We start from the raw sequence: 25,022 nt of genomic DNA, 5'->3' as shown, positions 1-25,022 counted from the left end.
AGACCCTAATAGCCTCCATCACTTCCACTGCTTCACCGAGTGGGCACGGGGTGGAGATGTACACCTGGGTGTCATCAGCGTACTGATGACAACTCACCCCATGTCTTTGGATGATCTCACTTTGAGGTTCAAGGGCCACACTGCCTGTCCAGTGAGATTCTATCTTTTGGGCCTAAGAAATGCAGTCAGAACTGTCTCTTTCATTTTTATGCCATACAATCAAAATAGAGCTGGAAGGGACCTTGGAGGTTTCCTAGTCCATCCCCCTGCAAGCAGGAGAACTAGCAGTTTCAAACTCTTAGGTGGCTGTCCATTCTGTTCTTAAAAGCCTCTAGCAATGGAGGACCCACAACCTCTAAACGCAAGCTGTCCTCCAGTCCAAGTTTTCAAACTATATGGACTGCTCCTTCAGCAGTCTGAGGGACCATGAATTGGCCCCATTTAAAAAGTTTAAGGACCCTTGGTGTTGAGTCTTTTGTATGGGCGGGGGTGGGGAGTGGACTAGAAGACCTACAAAGTCCCTTCCAACTCTGTTAATCTGTTAAATACAATGTGAAAATAAATTTGCAACGTGAATGTAAGTGTGTGCATGTTTAACTTGTTAAGCATAACTGTTTAACGTGAATTCCTTAAAGTTTTCCTTTTACAAAAATAAATATTTATACTTGTGCAGTTCTTTTAGTTATCTTACTCATTAACTCAGGCTTGTTTTCTAATTCATACATAAATGAAATGAAGTTTTTCAGGTAAATCCTCCCTTGATTATTAAGTAACTATAATTTATTTTAAATTGTGAGCAACTGCTTACCATAATCTTCATCAAAGAGTTCTTGCTTTTCAGAATGATATTGTGAATCAGCAATTTCTTCATATTCTTCAACCATGCTAGTTCCAAACACTCTGTAAATCATATTTTAATTAAACTAATTAAAGAAGTAACAAAACATGATTTAACATTATCACAGAGATGACTACAAATGAAGGCAGATATATGTGTTCCCAGGAGAATGTTGCAAGATCTAATTTGGGTCATTACCGAAATGAGAGATTTCCAGGTTTCAGACTCATACTGGAGCCCATCCTCAGGGACCTTTTCTCTATCAGAATGGGTGCTTCAATGAGTCATATTTATGTGGTACATAAATTAGAATTCAATTTAACAGACATAGAAGAGCCAGAAAAACATGCTATCAGACAACAAATATTGGCAATGCTGATCACATAAAAATCAAATAATATGCTTAGCCCAATGAAGCCACAAAGTTTAAAACAATATCAGGGCATTATTTTATTGGCAGATAAAGGCCACTCAATAGCGATGAACCACATAGATTATGATATGAAGACATTCACCCTGCTCAATGATTCCTCAACATATGGGCCAACATAACATAACATAGGTTTTGTAGAGAATGCTCTCACGTTGTCATAGGCAGCACTAACAAGTTGCCCCTGGCCTTGTAACTTCTTGTTCAGTACATTAAGCTCATGTATTGATATCAACAAAAAAAGCTAAGTCCATAAGCCATTTTGGATCACTTAGCACAGGAACAGCAAACCCATCTTTCTCCATGAAGGTTTTCACTTCCGCTCTCAACTCAAAAAATCTCTTCAATATGTTTCCCCTGCTGAGCCAATGTACCTCGGTGAAGTAGAACACATCCCCATATTCTGACTCCATTTCCTCTAAAAAAGCACGAAACCTTCTGTGCTTTAAGTCCCTGGATCTGATACTCCTCAGCATGTCTAGTTGTGTAATGATGTTTCAAATTGTATTCTTTGTGCACCGCAACTTTCTCTGTGCAAATAAGACACGTCGGGATACCTCTGTGCTCAACAAAGAAATATTGTACTTCCCACTTTTCCTGAAATTGTCTGTGCTCATCTCCAACCTTTCTCTTCACTGCAGGCTTTGAAAAAGACATGTTTGGGGCTGTGTAATATATAATTCCACTTGGTATCACTGTTTCAGTGTTTAGCGGCTAAACTTTAGCCAATGCGTCTTTTCCGCTTTTTTTTCTGTCTCGCTGAGTAGCAATTTCCGCGGCCGCCTCTGCTTCTGAGCCCGGGGTAATGGCACAAGTTCACAATAAGCCCGGATGATGTCCCACCTCCAAGAGCAATATACCCCATCGTGATTGGTAGGTTCATTCAGCTCCGCACACAACACTGAAAAGTGCGATTCGTATCAAACTCGGGCCGCACTAACTTTAAACTTTGATATTGAGATGGGGGCCGCAAACTATTGACCCGAGGGCCACAGTTGGCCCGCTGGCCGCAAGTTTGAGACCCCTGATTTAACACATCTAGCAGCTCTAACATGAGGATGGTTGACTCATTCATTCTGAGCTGTCGGGAAATCCTTCCATGCCACCGAATACTGAAGGGTTCCCCCTGTCTTTTTTTTTTAAATAGTTTTTATTATATTACATAAATAAAAGAGGAAGGACAAATACATCTTAATTTGAATCATTATCTCGACATATACTATTAGCTATACATTCATTGTGTTTGTTTCATATAGTTGTTCTATACAAATAATCCATATCGTTTCAACATAGCAAACTTAATATATATAATATATACATAGCAGTAAATTCTAAATCTTCTGTCTGGATATTTTTTACATTCTGTCCCTTCCTTCACCCATACCCTCCCCTTGAACTGTTGCTTGACAGTTCTAAATTTTAATATTTAACGATGTGTGGCATATGGTGGCCACGGTTTTACCATATTCTTTCTGATAAACACTTTGTCTAAGGTCAGTTTGGATTGAAAATAATGTCCAATTGAATAAAGGATTTCAGAGTTATGACTTTAGTCACTATCAATATTTTTTTTATATGTATCAACCTGTTTTAGTTTAGATTTTATCTTATTTCTCTTTGTTACCCATTCGTAAAATTTTTCCCAGATTTCATAGTATCTTGAGTCTTCTTTATTTTTAAGTTTTTGGGTGAGTCTGTCCATTTCTGCACAATCGTATATTTTCTGAATAATTTCTCTTTCTGATGGTGTATCCTCTTTTTTCCAGTTCTGTGCAATTATAATTCTTGTGGCTGTGATTATGTGGTGAATTAAATAAAAATCATCTTTTTTACATTTTTGATCTATTATGCCCAAAAGAAACGTCTCTGGTTTTAATTTTAGTGTGATTGTCGTGATATCCCGAATCTATGTTTGAATTTTTTTCCAGATCTTTTTTATACGTGGACATGTCCACCATAGGTGGAAAAAAGATCCACATTTGTTATTGCACCTCCAGCAGTTTGGCTTCAGATTAGGGTAAATTTTAGCTAGTCTAGCTGGAGCTAGGTGCCATCTATAGAACATTTTTTGTGAATTTTCCTTATATGGTACTGATTTTGTTAATTTGAGATTTTTCCACATTTGCTCCCATTGGTCTAGATAAATATTGTATCCTATATTTTGAGCCCAACTAATCATGGTTTCTTTTACTATCTCGGTTTCCATTTTGTATCCCATTATGTAATTATACATTCTAGTTATAAAAATTTTTTCATGTCCTAATAGTAATTTATCAATTAAAGTATCTTTTTCTTGAATTCCCTCTTTCTTTTTGTCTTTGTTCCATTTTGTCCGAATTTGAGAGTAAGGCCACCAGTCAATATTAATATTTTGATTTTCTAATTGTTGCCTTGTTTTGATGTTTCCCTTCTCATCAAGTATGTGGTTGTAAGTCAGCAATTTTTGAATTTGGAATACATTAGGGTGAGTAAGAGCTTCCACGCTAGAGTACCACCTTGGAATTTTAAGGTAGTGCTCTTTTTTAATCTTCATCCAAATATTCATTAAAGAGCTTCTAATCATATGGTTTTTAAAGTATATTGGAATCTTATCTTTCTCATTCCAGAGGAAACCGTGCCATCCCTGTAAAACATTGTGCCCTTCTAATGCCAATACTCTTTGATTTTGGAGATTTATCCAATCTTTTAGCCAGAGCAGAACTGCTGATTGGTAATAGCTTTCAAAATTTGGTAGGCCAAATCCTCCTTGTGTAACTTTATCTTGTAAGAATTTAAATCTTACCCTTGGTTTTTTCCCTTCCCAGATGAATTTAGAAATGGATGTGTTGTAAAGAAATTCTTATTCAGTTTTACTGGGATGATCTGAAATAGATATAAAAATTTAGGTAAAATGGACATTTTAATTGTAGCGATCCTCCCTGTCAATGAAATATGAAGTTTGTTCCATCTAATTAATTGTTGCTCCATTTTTTTAATGAGTGTGTCATAGTTGTCATTTTGAATCATACTGCATCTTTTAGTTAATATTATACCGAAATATTTTACTTTTTTAACAATTTGAATTCCTAAATTTCTTTCTAATTCCTGCTCTTGTTTAAGGTCCATATTTTTAGTTATAATTTTAGTTTTTTGTTTGTTAATTTTTAGACCTGCTACTTCTCCATATTGTTTTAGTTCTTCCATTAAATATTCACCAGCTTCTATGGGGTCATCCAAAATAAATACCAAATCGTCCGCATAGGCCTGTACTTTAAATTCCTGTTTCCTTACCTTCAGGCCTGTAATCTTTACATTAGTTCTCACTTGGTTAAGCAATGTTTCCACCGCTAAGATGTATAGAAGCGGGCATAGCGGGCATCCTTGGTGAACTCCTTTTAAAATTTGGAACGAATTTGTTAATTCACCGTTAATTATAATTTTGGCTGACTGATTATGGTATATAGTTTGTATCATTTTTATAATTTTTGAGCCAAATTCCATTTTTTTAATTAGTTCTAGAATAAGTTCCCATCTCAGGTTATCAAAAGCTTTTTGTGCATCTAGAAATATTAACGCTAATTGTCTTTCCGAATGTGCCTCATAATATTCTAAAATATTCAATATCGTTCTTGTGTTATTTCGTATGTATCTTCCTGGCAGGAATCCATTTTGGTCATCATTTATTCTTTTGTTCAAGATTGGTTTGAATCTCTCTGCCATGATTGACATAAAAATTTTGTAGTCAACATTAAGAAGCGATATTGGTCTGTAGTTTTGTATATATATATTTTTTAGCAGGGTCTTTTGGAATTATACTTACTAGGGCCTGTGTCCAAGTTGCAGGTAATACAGTGTTCCCTCGATTTTCGCGGGGGATGCGTTCCAAGACCGCCCGCGAAAGTCGAATTTCCGTGAAGAAGAGATGCGGAAGTAAATACACTATTTTTGGCTATGAACAGTATCACAAGCTTTCCCTTAACACTTTAAACCCCTAAAGTGCAATTTCCCATTCCCTTAGCAACCATTTAGATCATTACTCACCATGTTTATTTATTAAAGTTGATTTAAAAAAATATTTATTAAAGGCAGATGAAAGTTTGGCGATGACATATGACGTCATCAGGCAGGAAAAACCGTGGTATAGGGGGAAAACCCGCAGTATTTTTTAATTAATATTTTTGAAAACCCGTGGTATAGACTTTTCGCGAAGTTCGAACCCGCGAAAATCGAGGAAACACTGTACTCCTTTTTCTAGGACTTCATTGAATATAATCACTAAAATTTCTCCTAATAATTCCTTTAATTCTTTATAGAATTCAGCGGGTATCCCATCTGGGCCTGGTGTTTTATTATTTTTTTGTTTGGTTATCGCATTCTCGACTTCTGTTAGGGTTATTTCATTGTTTAATGTATCTTTGTCTAAATCTGATATTTTTTCTACGTTTGCGTCTTCTAAATATTTATTTAATTGATCTTTATTTGTTTCTTCCCTTTGGTATAAATCAGCATAATAATCAACCGCTATATTCTTTTTTTTCTCCGTTGTGTATTGAATCTCTCCGTTTTTATCCTCTAAGACTTGTATATGTCGTTCTTCTTCCTCTTTTTTTAATTTATATGTTAACCATCTACCTATTTTATTCGCGTTTTCAAATTTAGTCGTTTTTAATTTTGCAACAATTTTGTCTTGTATTATTAAGTTAATATTATGTTTTATTCTATCCCTTTCTTCCCTTATTTTCTCATTTTGAAGATCTTTTTGAATTTCTGTTTCTAAATGTTTTAATTTATTCTTATATTCATTTAGTTTTTTATCTTTAGATTTCTTAATTTTAGCTAAATAGGCTATTGTTAATCCTCTCATAAATGCTTTTATTGTGTCCCAAATATTCTGAACGGTGGTGTCGGTGTTCCAATTATCTTTAAGAAATACTCTAAGTTCTTGTTTAATATGATTAATGTAGTTGTCATCTTGGAATTAGGTTTGATTTATAGACCAATGGTGATGTCCTATAGTCGGCATTTTAATTTTTATCAATATTGGGTGGTGGTCTGCCCACAGATTCGGGCCTATTTCAATCTCGTGGATTAATTTTCCAATTTCTTTATCTGCCCAAATCATGTCTATCCTAGACCAAGATTTCTGGGGTGGTGAGTAGAAAGTATATTCCAGGTTTCGTGGGTGTCTCTCTCTCCAAATATCTGCCAATCTGTGCTCTCTTACCATCTCATGAAATTCTGATGGTAATGTTTTCCTGTCTTTCGATTTTTTCCTCATGGTTTTATAATCTTTTTTAATGTCAAACACCACATTATAATCCCCAATAATACAAATATTCCCTTTTTCTATCTGTCCTACATGTTCTGCTAATTTTTTATAAAATTGTTTCTGTTTGAAATTTGTGGCATAGATTGCTATTATCACTATTTCTTTATTTCCTATTTTAATTCTTACACTTAATATTCTTCCTTTTTCATCCGAATAAATTTTTTCCGATTGTAGTGTATCCCTAATGTATAAAGCTATCCCTCTTTTTTTTTGAATCTGTTAATGCTGTAAATAATTTACCTAATTTTTTATTTTCTAACAATTTACGATCCTGGTTTCTTATATGTACTTCTTGTAGGCATAATATATCTGAATTTTGTTTTATTAATTTCATCATTGTCTCCTTTTAATAGGTGAATTTTAATAGGTGAATTCAATCCGTTAATATTTATTGAAATTAGATCAAGTGTTTTCGTCATTTTTGTCTTCTTTCTTTCTTTTTAATTTCTTTCCTTCCCTCTACTGACGCTTTGTCGCCGCTCTTGTTGTAACTCTGTCTTCCTTTTGTTGTTCTCCTTTGTCCTGTTCTTCCTCTCTTCTCTCCTCCCCCAATCCTTCCTCACGTGGTCGATCTTCTATACCTTGGTGGTTATCTTCTTCTTTTTCTAGATGTTTTTTAATAAAATAATCCGCTTTTTCGAACGAGTCAATTTTGATTTTCCTCCCATTCCATGATATCAGAAGTCCGTCTGGAATTAACCATCAAAATGGTATTCCCCTTCTCATTAACTTGGCTGTGAAATAATGATAATCTCTCCTTTTCTCCCTTATTCCGACAGTTTGAGGACTGTTATTTCTTTTTCTTGGTAGATAATTTTTTCATTTCTTGTTGTTTTATATATTTCATCTCTTATAGATTTTTTAGTGAATCTTAGATGAACTTCTCTCGGTAGTCTGTGGTTCTTGGCATAATTTTCTGAATTCTATATATTTCATCAATGTGATTTTTCACCTCTTCAAGATCAATTTGTGTATTTTCACTAATTAGCTGTGCTAGTTTGTTGAATAAGTCTTTGTCTGCATTTTCAGAGATGTTTTGGAAACGGAGGAAATATGCCGATTTCTCCATTTCCAATGTTACGATCGAGGCCCGTTCAAATACGGGGGTTCTGCCACCCGCAGGGGGAGGGGTTGCGCCCCATCTGCCCCAGAGTGCTTCCCCTTGCTGGAATTCCTCTCACCGGGAAGAATTGACACCACTATGTGGCCTTTTAAACGAGAAATCTCGAGTACAAGCCAGGAGCTGCTAGTTTGTATGTTGCTTCAGCTTGGCCCCACCCCGGAAGTCTCGGGTTCCCCCTATGTCTATGGAGGTCTAAAATTATCCTGATTTCAAAGTGCTGCTCTCCTTCTACCATTAAAGTTTGTGTGATTGGTGAAAGTTCAGGTCTAATGGGAAAGGTGATCTCATTTAATAAGCTACAATGAAATACAGGGTGAATCAGTTGAAGAGACATGAGCAAATATAATTATACAGTCACTGAGTTAATGATGCACTTAATTAGGAAGGGCCCTACAAACTTAGGTCCCAGCTTCTATAATGGTTGTAAAGACTGCAAGAAGCAGGTGGAAAGGTAGACAGGGCCGTCAATCCTAAAAAGCTTGGGTTCTGCCAACAAATCAATTGTTACCTTGCTTACAATTAATGTAACACCTAAGACAAGAGTCCTCAAACTACGACCCATGGGCCATTAATCTGGCCAGCACAGGCTTTCCTACCCAAATTGTCCCGCCCACCTGACAGCCCCCATCATTCAGCCAAGTGCAGGACTTACTTTGCAAACCTCACAGACTGGAATTGGAAGGTAAGGCCAACAGAATACAGTAATACCTCATGATACGAACTTAATTGGTGCAAGGAGGAGGTTCGTAAGACGAAAGGTTCATAAGACGAAACATTGTTTCCCATAGGAAACAATGTAAAGTCAATTAATCCGTGAAACCAGCCCCCCCGGCAAAAAAACGGCATTCGGCGACTGCTGGGAAGCCGCGCGGCTGTTTTAAAAGGTGACAGATGGCCTGGGGGGCTTCCCAGCACCCCCCCCCGAACCCCGAACCCGGAAGTTTGGCAAAGGTTCAGGGTTCGGGGGGGTGCTGGGAAGCCCCCCAGGCCGGCTGTCACCTTTAAAAACAGCCGCGCGGCTTCCCAGCTGTCTCCGAACACCGAACGCGGAAGTTCGGGTTTGGCGTTCGGCTTCGGCAGACAGCTGGGAAGCCGCGCGGCTGTTTTAAAGGTCACAGCCGACCTGGGGGGCTTCCCAGCACCCCCCCGAACCCCAAACCCGGAAGTTCGGCAAAGGTTCAGGGTTCGGGGGGTGCTGGGAAGCCCCCCAGGCCGGCTGTCACCTTTTAAAACAGCCGCGCGGCTTCCCAGCTGTCTCCCGAAGCCGAACGCCAAACCCGAACTTCCGCGTTCGGCGTTCGGAGACAGCTGGGAAGCCGCACGGCTGTTTTAAAATGTCACAGCCGGCCTGGGGGGCTTCCCAGTACCCCCCCCCGAACCCCGAACCCGGAAGTTCGGCAAAAGTAATTTTAGGATTTCCCTCCAAACCTTAGAGGCGAACTGCACTTCCCAACAGAGATAATGTGTTGGGAGGCTCTGTGTAGTCTATATACATGGTGTAAAAATAATTTGGCCAACCCTCTGTGCTGTAGAATCTTCTGACTGGGAACAAAATGCACTTGTTTATAAAATAGATCAGTCAATACACATATACCGTATTTTTCGTAGTATAAGACAAACCTTTTTCCTCCCTAAAAAAGGCTGATAATTTGGGGGTGTCTTATACTCTGAATGTAGCTCCCCCCCACTCTCCCCCCCCCAGCCCTAACTAGCTGCTAATGATCTTCCCAGCTCTTACCTTGCAGGCTCTTTTACTGTTACTCTCTGCTAAGAATGTTTTCCAAACCCTGTCTTTGTAGGGGTTTTTTTTCATTCTCTACTTGCTCCAAATGTTTCTTTCCAGCCCTAACCAGGGTGCTAACAATTTTCCCAGCTCTTATCGGCTTGTAAGCTCTTTCATTGTTACTCTCTGCAAAGAATGTTTTCCACGCCCTAAGTCTTTGCAGGATTTTTTTTCATTGGTCTAATTTGCTCCAAATGTTTCTTTCCAGGTGCTAATGATGTTCCCAGCTCTTGCTGGCTTGCAAGCTCTTTCATTGTTACTCTCTCCAAATAAGTTTTTTTTAAAGCCCTAACCAGGGGATAAAATAATGTGCTGAAGCTGACCAGACTAAGGACGCTAGCTAGGTGTATCTTATGCTTTGAAAAAGATGGTAATTATATTCCCAGAGCTTTCTGGAAGCTCCACAATAAAGTCCATTGAGATCTCTCTCCAGGGTTCTGATGATGCCACGATTATTTGGAGGAGTGCAGGGGTTTTCCCTTGTGAACGCTTGACAGAGGCAGACATGCCACATAGCTTTTAATGTATTTTTTCAGAGATGCCTTTTGATTAGATGTAGAGTTTTTACAATGCTAAAGTTCCCAGTAGACTTGGACTAATGATTTTTCCCCAGGATCAACAGTCTCTGGCTTTCAGTACATATAGTTTAGATCCGGAACAAACAGTCAAAATGTAACTCTACAGGGAACACCACTAGTGTGACTGGGCTACTTATGAGCGGGTCATTGTCAGTGTTGGTTAGCCCCTGGCCATCGGTTGGTTTAATCAGAGTTTCCTCGTCCCACTTCCATGATGGGGTGAACGCAATAATCTCCATTCCATTCAGTGCCCTTTCTCTGGCTCACAGTCTTGGTGGCTTTCCCAGGGGCCCCAAGAGGGGTCTTCTTGGCTAGGTGGCACTTTGCACACTGCTGCATGATGTCCCTCTTGGCCACATTTGAAGCAGGTGGTAGAGCAGGGCTGTAGGTTTTGCGGTTTCACCACCTCTTTTCTCCAGGCCAGTTTTTGGTTTCTTTCACAGTTAGGTCGAGTGGTACCAGTTACATGCTTGATTGATGTCTACCTCCTCAGCCAGCATATGCCAGTCACGAAGGATGGCAGGGCTCCCTTGAGATGCAGGCATTGTACAGGTCATCATTTAGCACTTCTATGAAGAAATTGATATCTTCGGGCCAGTCATTGAGTCAGCATATGCCAGTTGTGAAATTCCTTGGTGTACTATGTCCCCACTCTTAGGCTTTGATGCACAATTTTGTTGTGGTCCCTTGATTAAGATCGGCAAGGGTGTGTGTGCTGGGCAAGTGCTGTCATAAAGTGATCAAAGTTTCTTAGCTTTGGTGCATTCACATTGTAGATGGTCACTATTCAGTGGGCTATGGCCCCTTCCTTGGCAGCTTCAGTAGGGATCTCCTACCCACTCCCTCTTGCACATAGGTTAGTTTATGGGCCAGCTGTTAGAGTTCTCCATCAAACTTCACACCAAGGGATGAGATTTTTCAGTGCTTAGGTCTTGCCTGGTCAGTTCCCCCAGGGACAGCAGCCCCAGTGCTCCCCCAGGTGCTGTGCCTGCCATAGTTGAGGCAGTAGCTGGGTTTGGCAAAACCCCTGCCATGGTATCTAGCACTGAAGCTCATCCTCCATCCTCTTCCTCTTGGGTTTGCTGGGCCTCTCTGGCAGCAGCTTGGTATGTGCTTCACATGTCTTCAGGGTTTGGAAGATATTCATCATCAACTGCATGGCTTCTTTCATTATTAGGTATGCTTGATCAGATTCTTTGCCTTCCTTGTCCTCTTCCTTGAGCTGTTTCAGGTCTAATTGCCTCTTTTACTACCGACTGTCTCAGATAATGGCCACCTCCTTGTTTTTTCCTTCCTAAACTTCCTTCTTTCTGACTCCAATGGACCGCCAGGGTCTTGGTCTTCTAGACTTCCAACCTCCTCCGTCCATCGGGAGAAGTCCAGCCCAGGGGAAGATCTGGATGATGCTCTCCTCCCCCCAACCCCCTCCCACACTCAGATTCCTCACTGACATCGTATGCAGAGTGTGCTTCTCTGGGTTGACTGACTTTGTAGATTTTGTCTAATATAAGGAACTGCCTAACCTAGTCTCTCAGGACTTTTAATCCATTAAATTGAATCAGAAGAACTTTTACTGAAAGAAAAGTGATTGCAGGAGTACAAGGTGAAATCTGAAAAGGCCCATATAATACAAACAGCATTCTTTCATTTCCGCAAGGCTAATCCTCCTAACCTGTCCATCAGCAACCAATGTGATGCCACAAAGTTGTTTTGGGAATTTCTGAGATGCAAAGAAATTCACCCTCAAGGTATGATGGAGCGTATGGCCACGGGACGCCGGGACGCCGGATGGTGGGGGCGCTTGGCGTCGGAGGGGTTGCCGACCGATGCAGCAGACTGGACCATCTATTCCCGTGGGGTGCAGAGTTGGAACGGAGGAGGAAGAGACTGCGAGGAGCTTTTTTGAGAGCTGAGCGGAGGCGACTCAGGGACAGTTTGGAGGCCATATGGAGGTTCGGAAGGCGGGGGGCCTGGAGATGTCACCAATTAAGACTAACAAAAACGGGTCAGTGGCAGGGGACAGCACTGAAGAGACTACTTTATCATTAGCACTGGACTCCCTTAATAAGAACTTAATTAGCCTAGAGTTTGACACACTCTTGCTGCTACTCTTTAAGAATTACATGCTAATCAACCACTCCTATGTTATTTTTGTTTTATATTCTTATGTCTTATGTTTTTAAGTTAATTTTTAAGAGTGCTAAATTATATATACTGGTGGTGGTGGTGGAATGAAATGGGATTTTGTACTAGTATTTTAATTAACTTACTTTTAATTATTTATTGGGATTTTTTTAGTGATGGATGCCTATGATTATTATGAAAGGGGTCGATTGAATGGGGTGGATGGGATGGGGCAGGTGGATGGGACTATGGTATGGATGTGATGAATGGTTATAGTACGAATGAAATGTTTGGCCCACCTGACGCTGGAGAGGCAGGAGGGGAGAGGGCACCAATCTCTGGGGTGACAGAGGGTCGGAATATTCCGGTGTCGCTGGGGAGAGGTAGATATGGCGGGGGCCATGGAGTTAGCCGTTCCAGGGGAATGAGGGATCGCTGCCTAATAGCGATTCCTTCTTCCGGCTCCATGAGCTCAACTCAAGGCACTGGTGACGAGTGTAACTCTGGCCCTGGGCTCAGGCTGCTGCTACTCAATGCCAGGTCGGTGGTAAATAAAGCTCTTCTTATCCGGGATTTGATCCTGGATGAGGAGGCCGACCTGGCATGTATTACTGAAACCTGGCTGGGCCCAGAGGGAGGAGTTCCTCTCTCTGAAATTTGCCCAGCCGGGTTTCAGATATGGCATCAACCTCGACCCCAGGGAAGGGGGGGAGGAGTGGCGATTATAGCCAGGGAGAGCCTTTGCCTACGTGGACTCATTGCTCCAGAGATTGCAGGTTGCGAGTCTCTCTTGAGGAAGTTGGACTTAGGGGTTCAGGTGGGCTTGTTTCTCATATACCTGCCTCCCAGCTGCGTGTCAAAAGCCCTGCCTGTGCTACTCGAGGAGGTAGCCGGGTTGGCGGTGGAGTTCCCTGGACTTATTGTCTTGGGGGACTTCAACCTGCTGTCACTCGGCAAAGCCTCTGGACTGGCACAGCAGTTCACGGCCACCATGACAGCCATGGACCTGACTCAAGTAGTACAGGGTCCAACTCACGAGGGAGGACACGCACCCGACACGGTATTCCTCTCTGAGCAATTGAGTAATGGTCTGAGACTAAGGGGCTTAGAAGCATTGCCTTTGTCATGGTCAGACCATTTTCTACTACGGCTTGACTTCCTGGCTCCGATCCTTACTCGCAGGGAGGCAGAACCGATTAAGTTGTTCCGCCCCAGACGCCTGATGGACCCAGAGGGCTTTCAGACGGCGCTTGGGGCTATTCCAGATGCACTCGTCCACAGTTCGGCGGAGTCTCTTGTCGAGGCCTGGAACAAGGATGCAGCGGAGGCTCTTGATCGGATTGCGCCTTTGCGACCTCTCCATGGTGCTAGACCCCATAGAGCTCCATGGTTCAACGAGGAGCTCTGGGAGTTGAAACGCCAGAAGAGACATCTAGAGAAGCGATGGAGGAAGAGTAAGTCTGAATCCGATCGAACACTTGTAAGAGCTTTTATTAAGACTTACAAAGTGGCGCTCAAGGCGGCAAGATGCGCGTACCATGCCGCCTTGATTGCATCAGCGGAATCCCGCCTGGCCACTCTGTTTAGGGTGTCCCGCTCCCTTCTTAATCAGGGGGGAGTTGGGGAGCCCTTACAGAGTAGTGCTGAGGATTTTAACACGTTTTCGCTGATAAAATCGCTCGGATCCGGGCGGACCTCGACTCTAATTGTAAAACAGAGTCGACTGACAACGAGCCAGTCAAGGTGACTGGGGCCCCTACTTGTCCACCTGTCTGGGAAGAGTTTGATCTGGTGACACCTGATGAAGTGGACAAGGCCATTGGAGCTGTGAGTTCCACCACCTGCTTACTGGATCCGTGTCCCTCCTGGCTGGTTTCGGCCAGCAGGGAGGTGACATGGAGCTGGGTACAGGAGATTGTCAATGCTTCCTTCGGGAGGGGGTCCTTTCCAACACCCTATAAAGAGGCGCTTGTGCAGTCCCTCCTCAAGAAGCCTTCCCTGGACCCAGCTGTACTTAATAACTATCGTCCAGTCTCCAACCTTCCCTTTATGGGGAAGGTTGTTGAGAAGGTGGTGGCGCTCCAGTTCCAGCGGTCCTTGGAGGAAGCCGATTATCTAGGTCCCCAGCAGTCGGGTTTCAGGCCTGGTTACAGCACGGAAACTGCTTTGGTCGTGTTGATGGATGATCTCTGGCGGGCCCGGGACAGGGGTTTATCCTCTGTCCTGGTGCTTCTTGACCTCTCAGCGGCTTTCGATAACATCGACCATGGTATACTTCTGCACCGGCTGGAGGGATTGGGAGTGGGAGGCACTGTTCTTCAGTGGCTCTCCTCCTACCTCTCCGGTCGGTCGCAATCGGTGTTAGTGGGGGGCCAGAGGTCGACCCCGAGGTCTCTCCCTTGTGGGGTGCCTAGGGGGTCGGTCCACTCCCCCCTGCTATTCAATATCTACATGAAACCGCTGGGTGAGATCATCCAAGGGCATGGGATGAAGTATCATCTGGAGGCTGTTGGGGCCTGGATGGGTGTTAACAGACTCAAACTCAACCCCGATAAGACGGAGTGGCTGTGGGTTTTGCCTCCCAAGGACAATTCCATCTGTCCGTCCATTACCCTGGGGGGGGGGAATTATTGACCCCCTCGGAGAGGGTCCGCAACTTGGGTGTCCTCCTCGATCCACAGCTCACATTAGAGAAACATCTTTCAGCTGTGGCGAGGGGGGCGTTTGCCCAGGTTCACCTGGTGCACCAGTTGCGGCCCTATTTGGACCGGGACTCACTGCTCACAGTCACTCATACCCTCATCACCTCAAGGTTCGACTACTGTAACGCTCTCTACATGGGGCTACCTTTGAAAAGTGTTCCGAAACTTCAGATCATGCAGAATGGAGCTGCGAGAGCAGTCATGGGCTTCCCCAGGTATGCCCATGTTACACCAACACTCCGCAGTCTGCATTGGTTGCCGATCAGTTTCCAGTCACAATTCAAAGTGTTGGTTATGACCTATAAAGCCCTTCATGGCATCGGAATATCTCCGGGACCGCCTTCTGCTGCACGAATCCCAGCGACCGATTAGGTCCCACAGAGTGGGCCTTCTCCGGGTCCCGTCAACTAAAAAATGTCGGTTGGCCGGCCCCAGGGGAAGAGCCTTCTCTGTGGCGGCACTGACTCTCTGGAACCAGCTCCCCCCAGAGATTAGAACTGCCCCTACCCTCCTTGCCTTTCGTAAACTTCTCAAAACCTACCTTTGTCGTCAGGCATGGGGGAACTGAGATATTTCCCCCGGGCCTGTATAATTTATGTATGGTATGTTTGTATGTATGTCTTTTTAATAACGGGTTTTAAAAAATATTTTAAATTGTAAATTATTAGATTTGTCATGAACTGTTTTATTGTATTGTGAGCTGCCCCGAGTCTACGGAGAGGGGCGGCATACAAATCTAATAAATGAATGAATGAATGAATGAATGAATGAATGAATGAATGATGGCCTTGGAGATGGGCTGAAGCCAGCTGGGAGAGAGATTGCTTTGTCTCTGAAGATGCTCTCCCTCTCTAATTCCCAAATGGTTACAGCAAAAGCAAAAAGCAAGCTAAAATGTGAACAAGCTTCCTCTTACCCTTCCAACATAATGGCAGGACAAGAAGGTGGAGTCTGACAGCTACAAAGTTTAAATGTGGCTCTTAACAAGATTATGGTCTGCTTTGACTAATTACATTCATTCCTCCTCACAACATACAAAGTAATGGATTAAAAAAACTAAGAAAAGAGTACAATATAGATCAGACCAACCTAACCTGGACACAAATCATGAACCTATTCCAGTACTGTCAACATACTTTCTTCATGTTTAAAAAGGAAAGGTATGAGCAAATAAAAGGGACATCCATCAGCAAGTCATTGCAGAAACTGTCCTGTGAGAACTAGAACACTGTACATTTAAAACTGCACACCTAAATTGTGGTGCTACTACATGGACAAAAGGCATGTCATCATCAAAAGAAATAGGCTGAAACTTTAATACCATAATGAATTCCATCTTCCCAGACATACAATTCACAATGGAGGAAAAAATGGCTAAACAATTGCTAATTTTAGATGTGCTTGTCAACAGATAGTAAGAAACCATGATATATCACAATGCCACTAACCACCCTCAAAACATTCTTAGTTTCAATACTATATGGCTGTGTGAGAACCTACTGCAATACCCAGCAAGCTAGAGAACTGGACCAAAGGTACCTACATTAACAGTTCAGGCAGAATAGGTACTTACAAGCATTTATTACAAGATTCCTGCGCAATATGTGAGGAAAAGAAATGTAGAAAGAAGGACCAACTATATGGCACAGCTTGCCATGTATACAAAAATATGTTTGAAGCAATGCAACACAGTTCCCAATATCTGCAAGTGGGCATCATGCATTGCCTACAGACTACAGGACAAATCATATATTGCAAAGATTGCTTGGAGGTGGTACTTCCAGTGTAATCTACCAGATCCTCTGCATGGATTGCCCCTATGACTATGTAGGAAAGATGGGGAGAAAGCTACCACCAGAACACAAAAAAGCAGTCAGATGAGGAAGCTTAATTGGTAGCCTCACATTGCAATGAACAAAGACACATATTAATTTCACTACTAAGATTGTTGGCCATGCAGCTACAAAGATAGCCAAGGAAATTATTAAAATCTGGGAAACAGGCCCCTTTCCAATCAACAGAAGTGTTGATTTACTACCAGCTGATCATATACTTAGGAGCAAAGGACTTGGCAGCACAAGTAAGTCACAGCCAATAACCGGTCATTAACACACCAACCAATCAATCAATCAATCAATCAATCAATCAATCAATAAGAAGGCAGCACCTAAATACAACAAACAGAATATCTTGAAGTGTGCATTCTGATAGGGAGAGGTTCTCTGGTCCCAATGATTGACTCAGATTGTATCTTGCAACAGACTTGACTTTTCAACTTTTTCACACTGATCTTTATATATTCAAATACTGTATTAGTTTATATAAAGGAATGTTTGCAAATATCATGAAACAGAAATATCTTGTTTTAAGGATATAAAAAGCATAGAAATAATATTTTTCATTAATACCTTATAAGGCTTAAAGGACAGAAATGTTCCGATCCAAAATGTGAAACTAATTCCACCTGAAAAATAAAAAAATTATAACTGAAAAGTGAAAATGATTAATAGTTCTTGTATAAAGTAAAAATAAAATAAAACTTCACACAAAGTTAACAGAATGAATATTCTCAGGCTCTGTTCTTTTCATGCATTAGTATGCAGAGCCACAAAAGTGTACCCATGCTTTAGGCTTTCAATATTATGAAAATATTGCTAACCTTTATATACTTGATGAACATCTGAAGTAAGAGAAAAGAAAAAAAGAAAAGAAAGCATCAGTCAAATACATGCATGCTGCAGGCAATAAATTGGCTATTGTGCAATTAATAATAGTGAATGTAAATTGTTCTTCCTCCCCTCTCCCAACAACCATACAGCAATGCTCTTGCAGAAAATGACAAGATGCTCACTACAAGTTACAACATGCAGTCAAATTATCACAGCTATTTGTTATGCAGCCAAATACCTGGCATGCTTCAAAATTACAGATGAATGCTAGAGAGAAAAAAAGCCCTCAATAAAACAGAAATAAATTTATTTTATTATTATTTATTATTTGGATTTGTATGCCGCCCCTCTCCGAAGACTCGGGGCGGCTCACAACAAGTGAAACAAATCATAAATAATGCAATTAATTAAAATATTTAGAAATTTAAAAAAACCCATAAACTAACAGACACACACACAAGCATACCATGTATAAATTAAACATGCCCAGGGGGAGATGTTTCAATTCCCCCATGCCTGACAGCAAAGGTGGGTTTTAAGGAGTTTACGGAAGGCAAGGAGAGTAGGGGCAGTTCTAATCTCCGGGGGGAGTTGGTTCCAGAGAGCCGGTGCCGCCACAGAGAAGGCTCTTCCCCTGGGGCCCGCCAACTGACATTGTTTAGTTGACGGGACCCGGAGAAGGCCCACTCTGTGGGACCTAATCCGTCGCTGGGATTCGTGCGGCAGGAGGCAGTCTTGGAGATATTCTGGTCCAATGCCATGAAGGGCTTTAAAGGTCATAACCAACACTTTGAATTGTGACCGGAAATTGATCGGCAGCCAATGCAGACTGCGGAGTGATGGTGAAACATGGGCATACCTAGGTAAGCCCATGACTGCTCTCGCAGCTGCATTTTGCACGATCTGAAGTTTCCGAACACTTTTCAAAGGTAGCCCCATGTAGAGAGCATTACAGTAGTCGAACCTCGAGGTGATGAGGGCATGAGTGACTGTGAGCAATGGGTCCCGGTCCAGATAGGGCCGCAACTGGTGCACCAGGCGAACCTGGGCAAACGCCCCCCTCACCACAGCTGAGAGATGGTTTTCTAATGTGAGCTGTGGATCGAGGAGGACGCCCAAGTTGCGGACCCTCTCCGAGGGGGTCAATAATCCCCCCCCCCAGGGTAATGGACGGACAGGTGGGATTGTCCTTGGGAGGCAAAACCCACAGCCACTCCGTCTTATCCGGGTTGAGTTTGAGTCTGTTGACACCCATCCAGGCCCCAACAGCCTCCAGGCACCGGCACATCACTTCCACCGCTTCGTTGACTGGGCATGGGGTGGAGATGTAAAGCTGGGTATCATCAGCATATTGATGATACCTCACCCCATGTCCTTGGATGATCTCACCCAGCGGTTTCATGTAGATGTTGAATAGTAGGGGGAGAGGACCGACCCCTGAGGCACCCCACAAGGGAAAGACCTCGGAGCCGACCTCTGACCCCCCACTAACACCGACTGCGACCGGCCAGAGAGGTAGGAGGAGAACCACTGAAGAACAGTGCCTCCCACCCCCAACCCCTCCAGCCGGTGCAGAAGGATACCATGGTCGATGGTATCGAAAGCCGCTGAGAGGTCGAGGAGCACCAGGACAGAGGATAAACCCCTGTCCCGGGCCCGCCAGAGATCATCCATCAACGCGACCAAAGCGGTTTCCGTGCTGTAACCGGGCCTGAAACCCGACTGCTGGGGACCTAGATAATCGGCTTCTTCCAAGGACCGCTGGAGCTGGAGTGCCACCACCTTCTCAACAACCTTCCCCATAAAGGGAAGGTTGGAGACTGGACGATAGTTATTAAGTACGCCTGGGTCCAGGGAAGGCTTCTTGAGGAGGGGGCGCACAAGCGCTTCTTTATAGAGTGTTGGAAAAACTCCCCTCCCCAAGGAAGCGTTGGTAATCTCCTGGGCCCAGCTCCGTGTCACCTCCCTGCTGGCCCGAGACCAACCAGGAGGGACACGGATCCAGTAAACAGGTGGCGGAACTCACAGCTCCAATGGCCTTGTCCACTTCATCAGGTGTCACCAGATCAAACTCTTCCCAGACAGGTGGACAAGTACGTGCCCCAGTCACCTCGACTGACTCGTTGTCAGTCGACTCTGTTTTACAATTGGAGTCGAGGTCGGCCCGGATCTGAGCGACTTTATCAGCAAAAAACGTGTTAAAATCCTCGGCACTACTCTGCAAGGGCTCCCCAACTCCCCCCTGGTTAAGAAGGGAGCAGGTCACCCTAAACAGAGCGGCTTGGCGGGATTCCGCTGATGCAATCAAGGCGGCATGGTACGCGCATCTTGCCGCCTTGAGCGCCACTTTGTAAGTCTTAATAAAAGCTGTTACAAGTGTTCGATCAGATTCAGACCTACTCTTCCTCCATCGCTTCTCTAGACGTCTCTTTGGCGTTTCAACTCCCGGAGCTCCTCGTTGAACCATGGAGCTCTACGGGGTCTAGGGCCACGGAGAGGTCGCAAAGGCGCAATCCGGTCAAGAGCCTCCGCAGCAGCCCTGTTCCAGGCCTCTGCAAGAGACTCCGCCGAAGTGTGGACGAGTGCCTCTGGAATAACCCGAAGCGCCGTCTGAAAGCCCTCTGGGTCCATCAGGCGTCTGGGGTGGAACATCTTTATTGGTTCCGCCTCCCTGCGGGGAAGGATTGGAGCCAGGAAGTCAAGCCGTAGTAGAAAATGGTCTGACCATGACAAAGGCAACACTTCTAAGCCCCTTAGTCTCAGACCATTACTCAATTGCTCGGAAAGGAATACCATGTCAGGTGCGTGCCCTCCCTCGTGAGTCGGTCCCTGTACTACTTGGGTCAGGTCCATGGCTGTCATGGTGGCCATGAACTCCTGTGCCAACCCAGAGGTTTCGCCGAGTGACGGCAGGTTGAAGTCCCCCAGGACAATGAGTCCGGGGAACTCCACCGCCAACCCGGCTACCTCCTCGAGCAGCACAGGCAGGGCTTTTGACACGCAGCTGGGAGGCAGGTACGTGAGAAATAAGCCCACCTGAACCCCTAAGTCCAACTTCAGCAAGAGAGACTCGCAACCCGCAATTTCCGGAGCAATGAGTCTACGCAGGCAAAGGCTCTCCCTGGCTATGATAGCCACTCCTCCCCCCCTTCCCTGGGGTCGAGGTTGATGCCATATCTGAAACCCGGCTGGGCAGATTTCAGAGAGAGGAACACCTCCCTCTGGGCCCAGCCAGGTTTCAGTAATACATGCCAGGTCGGCCTCCTCATCCAGGATCAAATCCCGGATGAGGAGAGCTTTATTTACCACCGACCTGGCATTAAGCAGCAGCAACCTGAGCCCAGGGCCAGAGTTACACTCATCACCAGTACCCAAGATTGGGCTCACAGAGCCAGAACAAGGGACCGTTATTAAGCAACGATCCCTCGTTCCCCTGGAACGGCCAACTCTGTGGCCCCCGCCATATCTGCCTCTCCCCAGCAACACTGGAATATTCCGACCCTCTGCCACCCCAGAGATCAGTGCCCCTTCCTCTCCTGTCTCCCGAGCGTCAGGTGGGCCAAATCTCTCATTCATACTATTATCAATCATCTCATCCATACCATAACCCCACCCACCCCCACCAACCCAATCATACCAGTCATTCCATTCATACCCACAAGTATATTTATCCCAATCATCCATTAAATGTCACTATATTATAGCCTAGGAGTGTACAAGGCTTTCAAGCTGAACAATAATGAATTTTTTTTATATTTTGATATAATAATCTGTACTTTGCTGATTTATTTGTTTGTTTGTTTATTAGATTTATATGATTACACAGATATGTAAACAAAGAATCCAATAAAGGGGTCTGTTTTTTAATTTCCATTTTATTTATCATTTCATATCTCCGGGACCACCTTCTGCCGCACGAATCCCAGCAACCGGTTAGGTCCCACAGAGTTGGCCTTCTCCAAGTCCCGTCGACAAAACAATGTCGTCTGGCGGAACACAGGGGTCCCGACCCTCTGGAATCAACTCCCCCCGGAGATTAGAATTGCCCCCACCCTCCTTGGCTTTCGCAAACTCCTTAAAACCCACCTCTGCCATCAGGCATGGGGAAATTGATTCTCCTGGGCCGTTTCCATTATATGTATGGTTTATCTGAGATGTATGACTGTTTTTTATATTAAGGGTTTTTAAATTGTTTTTAACTATTGGATTTGTACTGTTTTGTTGTTGTGAGCTGCTCTGAATCTTCGGAGAGGGGTGGCATACAAATCTAATAAATATTAATAATAATAATTTCATTTTTTTTATTTATATTTCATATTTCTTAACTGCTCATCAGCCTCCTTTTATTACTTTTATTTCTTTTTAAATGGAAGAAATGTGATTATAAGGTTAATGAAAGATACATGATTACTTAACATTATGTTTTTCCTGTTTGCCTTCTGGAACAAGTGTAGAAGTAATACCAATTACCATTTAATAGTAATTAAATAGTAATGAGAAGCAATTAAATTTATATACCACCTGATTACTAATGGCTACTTTTCACAAGTAAACATTACAGCTAATATAGGTAGTCCTTTACCTATGACCACAATTGAGCTCAAAATTGGTTGATAAACAAAATAATTGTTAAATTTTATGACCTTTTTGCCACAGCTATTAAGCGAATCACTGCAATGGTTAAGCGAATCATATGGTTGTTAAGTGAATCTGGCTTTCCCCACTGACTTTACTTGCCAGAAGTCAACTGGGAAGGTTACAAATGGTGATTGTGTCATCCTGGGATAGTACAACTTTCATAAATATGTGTCAGTTGCCAAGCACCCGAAGTTTGATCACGTGAATGTAGGGATGCTGCAACAGTTGTAAATATAAAAACCACTCATAAGTCACTTTTTTCAGTGCTGTTGTAACTTTGAACAGCCACTAAACAAATGGTTGTTAAGCTGAGGACTACCTGTAAGACATATAATAATAAACAAGAACAAGCAATATAAGCAAAATGGAAAAAAGGAAAAACAAACTTACACTATTTAAAGAAGCATTCAAACATCCTTGCCAAATAGCCAGCTCTTTCAAGAATCTTAGAAACACATAGGGGAGAAGGAACAGGATCAAATGGCCACAGCAGCATGGAGGACACCTCTTCCATGGGGGCATCCCAAATCCCCCCTGTCCAAGGGTTCTTGTTCTTTTGAACCAGACCTGATCCTCCCTGAAGGGGAGGAGATGCAGGGGATGCTACCAGAGGTCTGGTTTGGGGTTGCCATACCCCACCAGACATACCAGCTTAGTCTCGTGCCGGAGGTGGTGCGAAGCTGGCCAGGCTACCATGCCTGAGTTGGCACCAGCCGCAGAGACAACACAACACAGGGATTGAAGCCGAGCGGTAACACCTGGGAAGAGGACCTTTTAAGCGATGGCGAGGTGAATGAAAAATTAAGCGGTGTGCTGGTGAGTGATTTCGGCAGAAAAAGGATTGGTAAGTTGTTGGGGTTTTTTTCTCAACGGAGCTAACTGCCGGAAACAGGAAAGGAAGCGTCTATTTAGCAGTGCGGTGAATAGTGGAGGCTTCGATTTTTGCATATTGCCCAAAATTGGACTATTTAAAAGAAAGCAGATTCAAAGATCCTGAATTTGGACTATTTAAGCATTTTTTTTGCTTCCCCCCCCCCCCTTTAAGAAGTTGGTTTTTTATTGTGCAACGAAGAGAATCAAATATGGAATTAAAATGCTAGAACCATGGAGTGATGAGAGCTTGCCATCTATGGGCTGGAGGAGTCATTACAAGGAGAATTTGGTTTCATGTGCTCAGCTGGCCTTGGTTGTGGATATTATCTGTCCTGGTCCTGAAACTGGAATGTGTTTATTATGTGTTTATCTTTGAGAATGGAGGAAGCTAACAACTTCTGTTAGCAACAAGAACTATCGTGAGAAGAAGTATTTGAACTGGCTGATAGAGATATGGTCATAGAGTTGGAAATAAATATTAGAACCAATTAAATATGAGAAGAAGAATTTGAGGACAATCATACAATGGATATTATTACTAGAAAGAGCCTTTGCAATTTGGAATAAATTTGCAAATGAGAAAATATGGATGGTATCAGAATTTCTGAAGAGGAAGAAGATTGAGATTATTATAAAATTATAAATTAGAAGATTTAATTTTTGCAAAATGATGAGTAGGATTTATGGGAATTAAATGATGAATTTCAAAGTTATTTGGAATTTGATATAGGGAAATTATACTGAGAAGAGATTGACCATAGATTGGAGATATGAATGAAATTTAAATGGAGAATTAATGAGTAAGATACAAGGGTATTGAGTTTTATATTTAAGATATGTTATGATATATTCTTGGGGTAAATAATGAAAAATGGAGTAATAGAACAATAATAGAACAATGAAAACAGAACAATGAAAATTGAAAATGGTTATGATTATTTTGGATATTATTTTTTATTATTTCTGATATTAATGGGAGAGAGGTGAGGGGGAAAGGGTTGAGAAGAAATTGTATAAATATGAAGGTTTAATTATAAGATAAGCAAAGATTAGGAGAATTTTATATGTGGATGAATTATGGTTTACTGAAATATAGAATTAAGATACAAAATAATGATGATTATATTAGATGATTTTTAATTTTAAGGAAGTTGTTAATGATAATGGGAAATTTTAATTATAGAAGCTATTGAATTAATAATTTAAATAAGATAGGTTGACTATAATTTATATTTTATAACTGTTTATGAGTTTATAGGATTGATATAAATTAGATTGATATAAATAAAGAGGACATGCTATCTCTACTGGGGCTACAGTGATTTAGGGTATGAGATTTTTACTTGATTCATTGTCCTGTAAAATGGAGTAGGTTTTACTGATGATTCCAATAGGTTTTCAGATAATTTTATAGATTAGGACACAATAATTCCACTGTGTTTACAGTGATAAAATTAGTGTAGGGTGTGAGGATCTTATTAAGCTCACAGTGTTTTGTTTTATTTTTTAGAATAGGGCAAGAAGATTCCCCTGGGTTTACAGTGGTTTATTAGAATAGGGCACAATGATTCCACTGGGTTACAGTGACAGAGTAGGGCAAGATGATTCCATTGGGTTTACAGTGATTATTTAGAACAGGGCATGATGATTTCACTGGGTTTACAGTGACATATTAAAGTAGGGCATGATGATTCCACTTGGCTTACAGTAATAAATGGGGTGTGATGATTTAATTGATTTCAGAATAAAAGATATTATAATAATAACAATAACAATAACAACAATGTCATTTTTATTATAAGAAATAATAAAAATCAACGATACAAAATAAACAACTTCTTGTGGGGAAAATATTTATCTTGGCTATTCTGGTTATTCTAGGTCATAATAAACAATAAGTTATGATTTTACAAGCTAGTTAGTAGAGGGATTAAATATTTTAAGGCAAAAATATGT

General features: G+C 42.3%; 1 protein-coding gene across 4 annotated transcripts in view; it reads right to left on the bottom strand.

Moving 5' to 3' along the window:
* SUCO (SUN domain containing ossification factor) overlaps positions 1 to 25,022 on the bottom strand; it is a 279,446-nt gene that overhangs the window by 119,432 nt on the left and 134,992 nt on the right. For 2 of the 4 annotated variants that reach the window (XM_070746846.1, XM_070746847.1), the window contains exons 12-14: positions 17,546 to 17,566; positions 17,295 to 17,350; positions 809 to 900 (exon numbers count right to left, since the gene is read on the bottom strand). In XM_070746846.1, coding sequence (XP_070602947.1) covers positions 809 to 900; positions 17,295 to 17,350; positions 17,546 to 17,566 — 169 coding nt within the window. The remainder of the gene's footprint in view (positions 1 to 808; positions 901 to 17,294; positions 17,351 to 17,545; positions 17,567 to 25,022) is intronic. The other 2 variants (XM_070746848.1, XM_070746849.1) reach the window with 1 other exon arrangement.

This window comes from Erythrolamprus reginae, chromosome 3 (assembly GCF_031021105.1).
Source record: "Erythrolamprus reginae isolate rEryReg1 chromosome 3, rEryReg1.hap1, whole genome shotgun sequence".
Taxonomy (NCBI): domain Eukaryota; kingdom Metazoa; phylum Chordata; class Lepidosauria; order Squamata; family Dipsadidae; genus Erythrolamprus; species Erythrolamprus reginae.
This window is presented reverse-complemented; position numbering and strand designations above follow the sequence as displayed.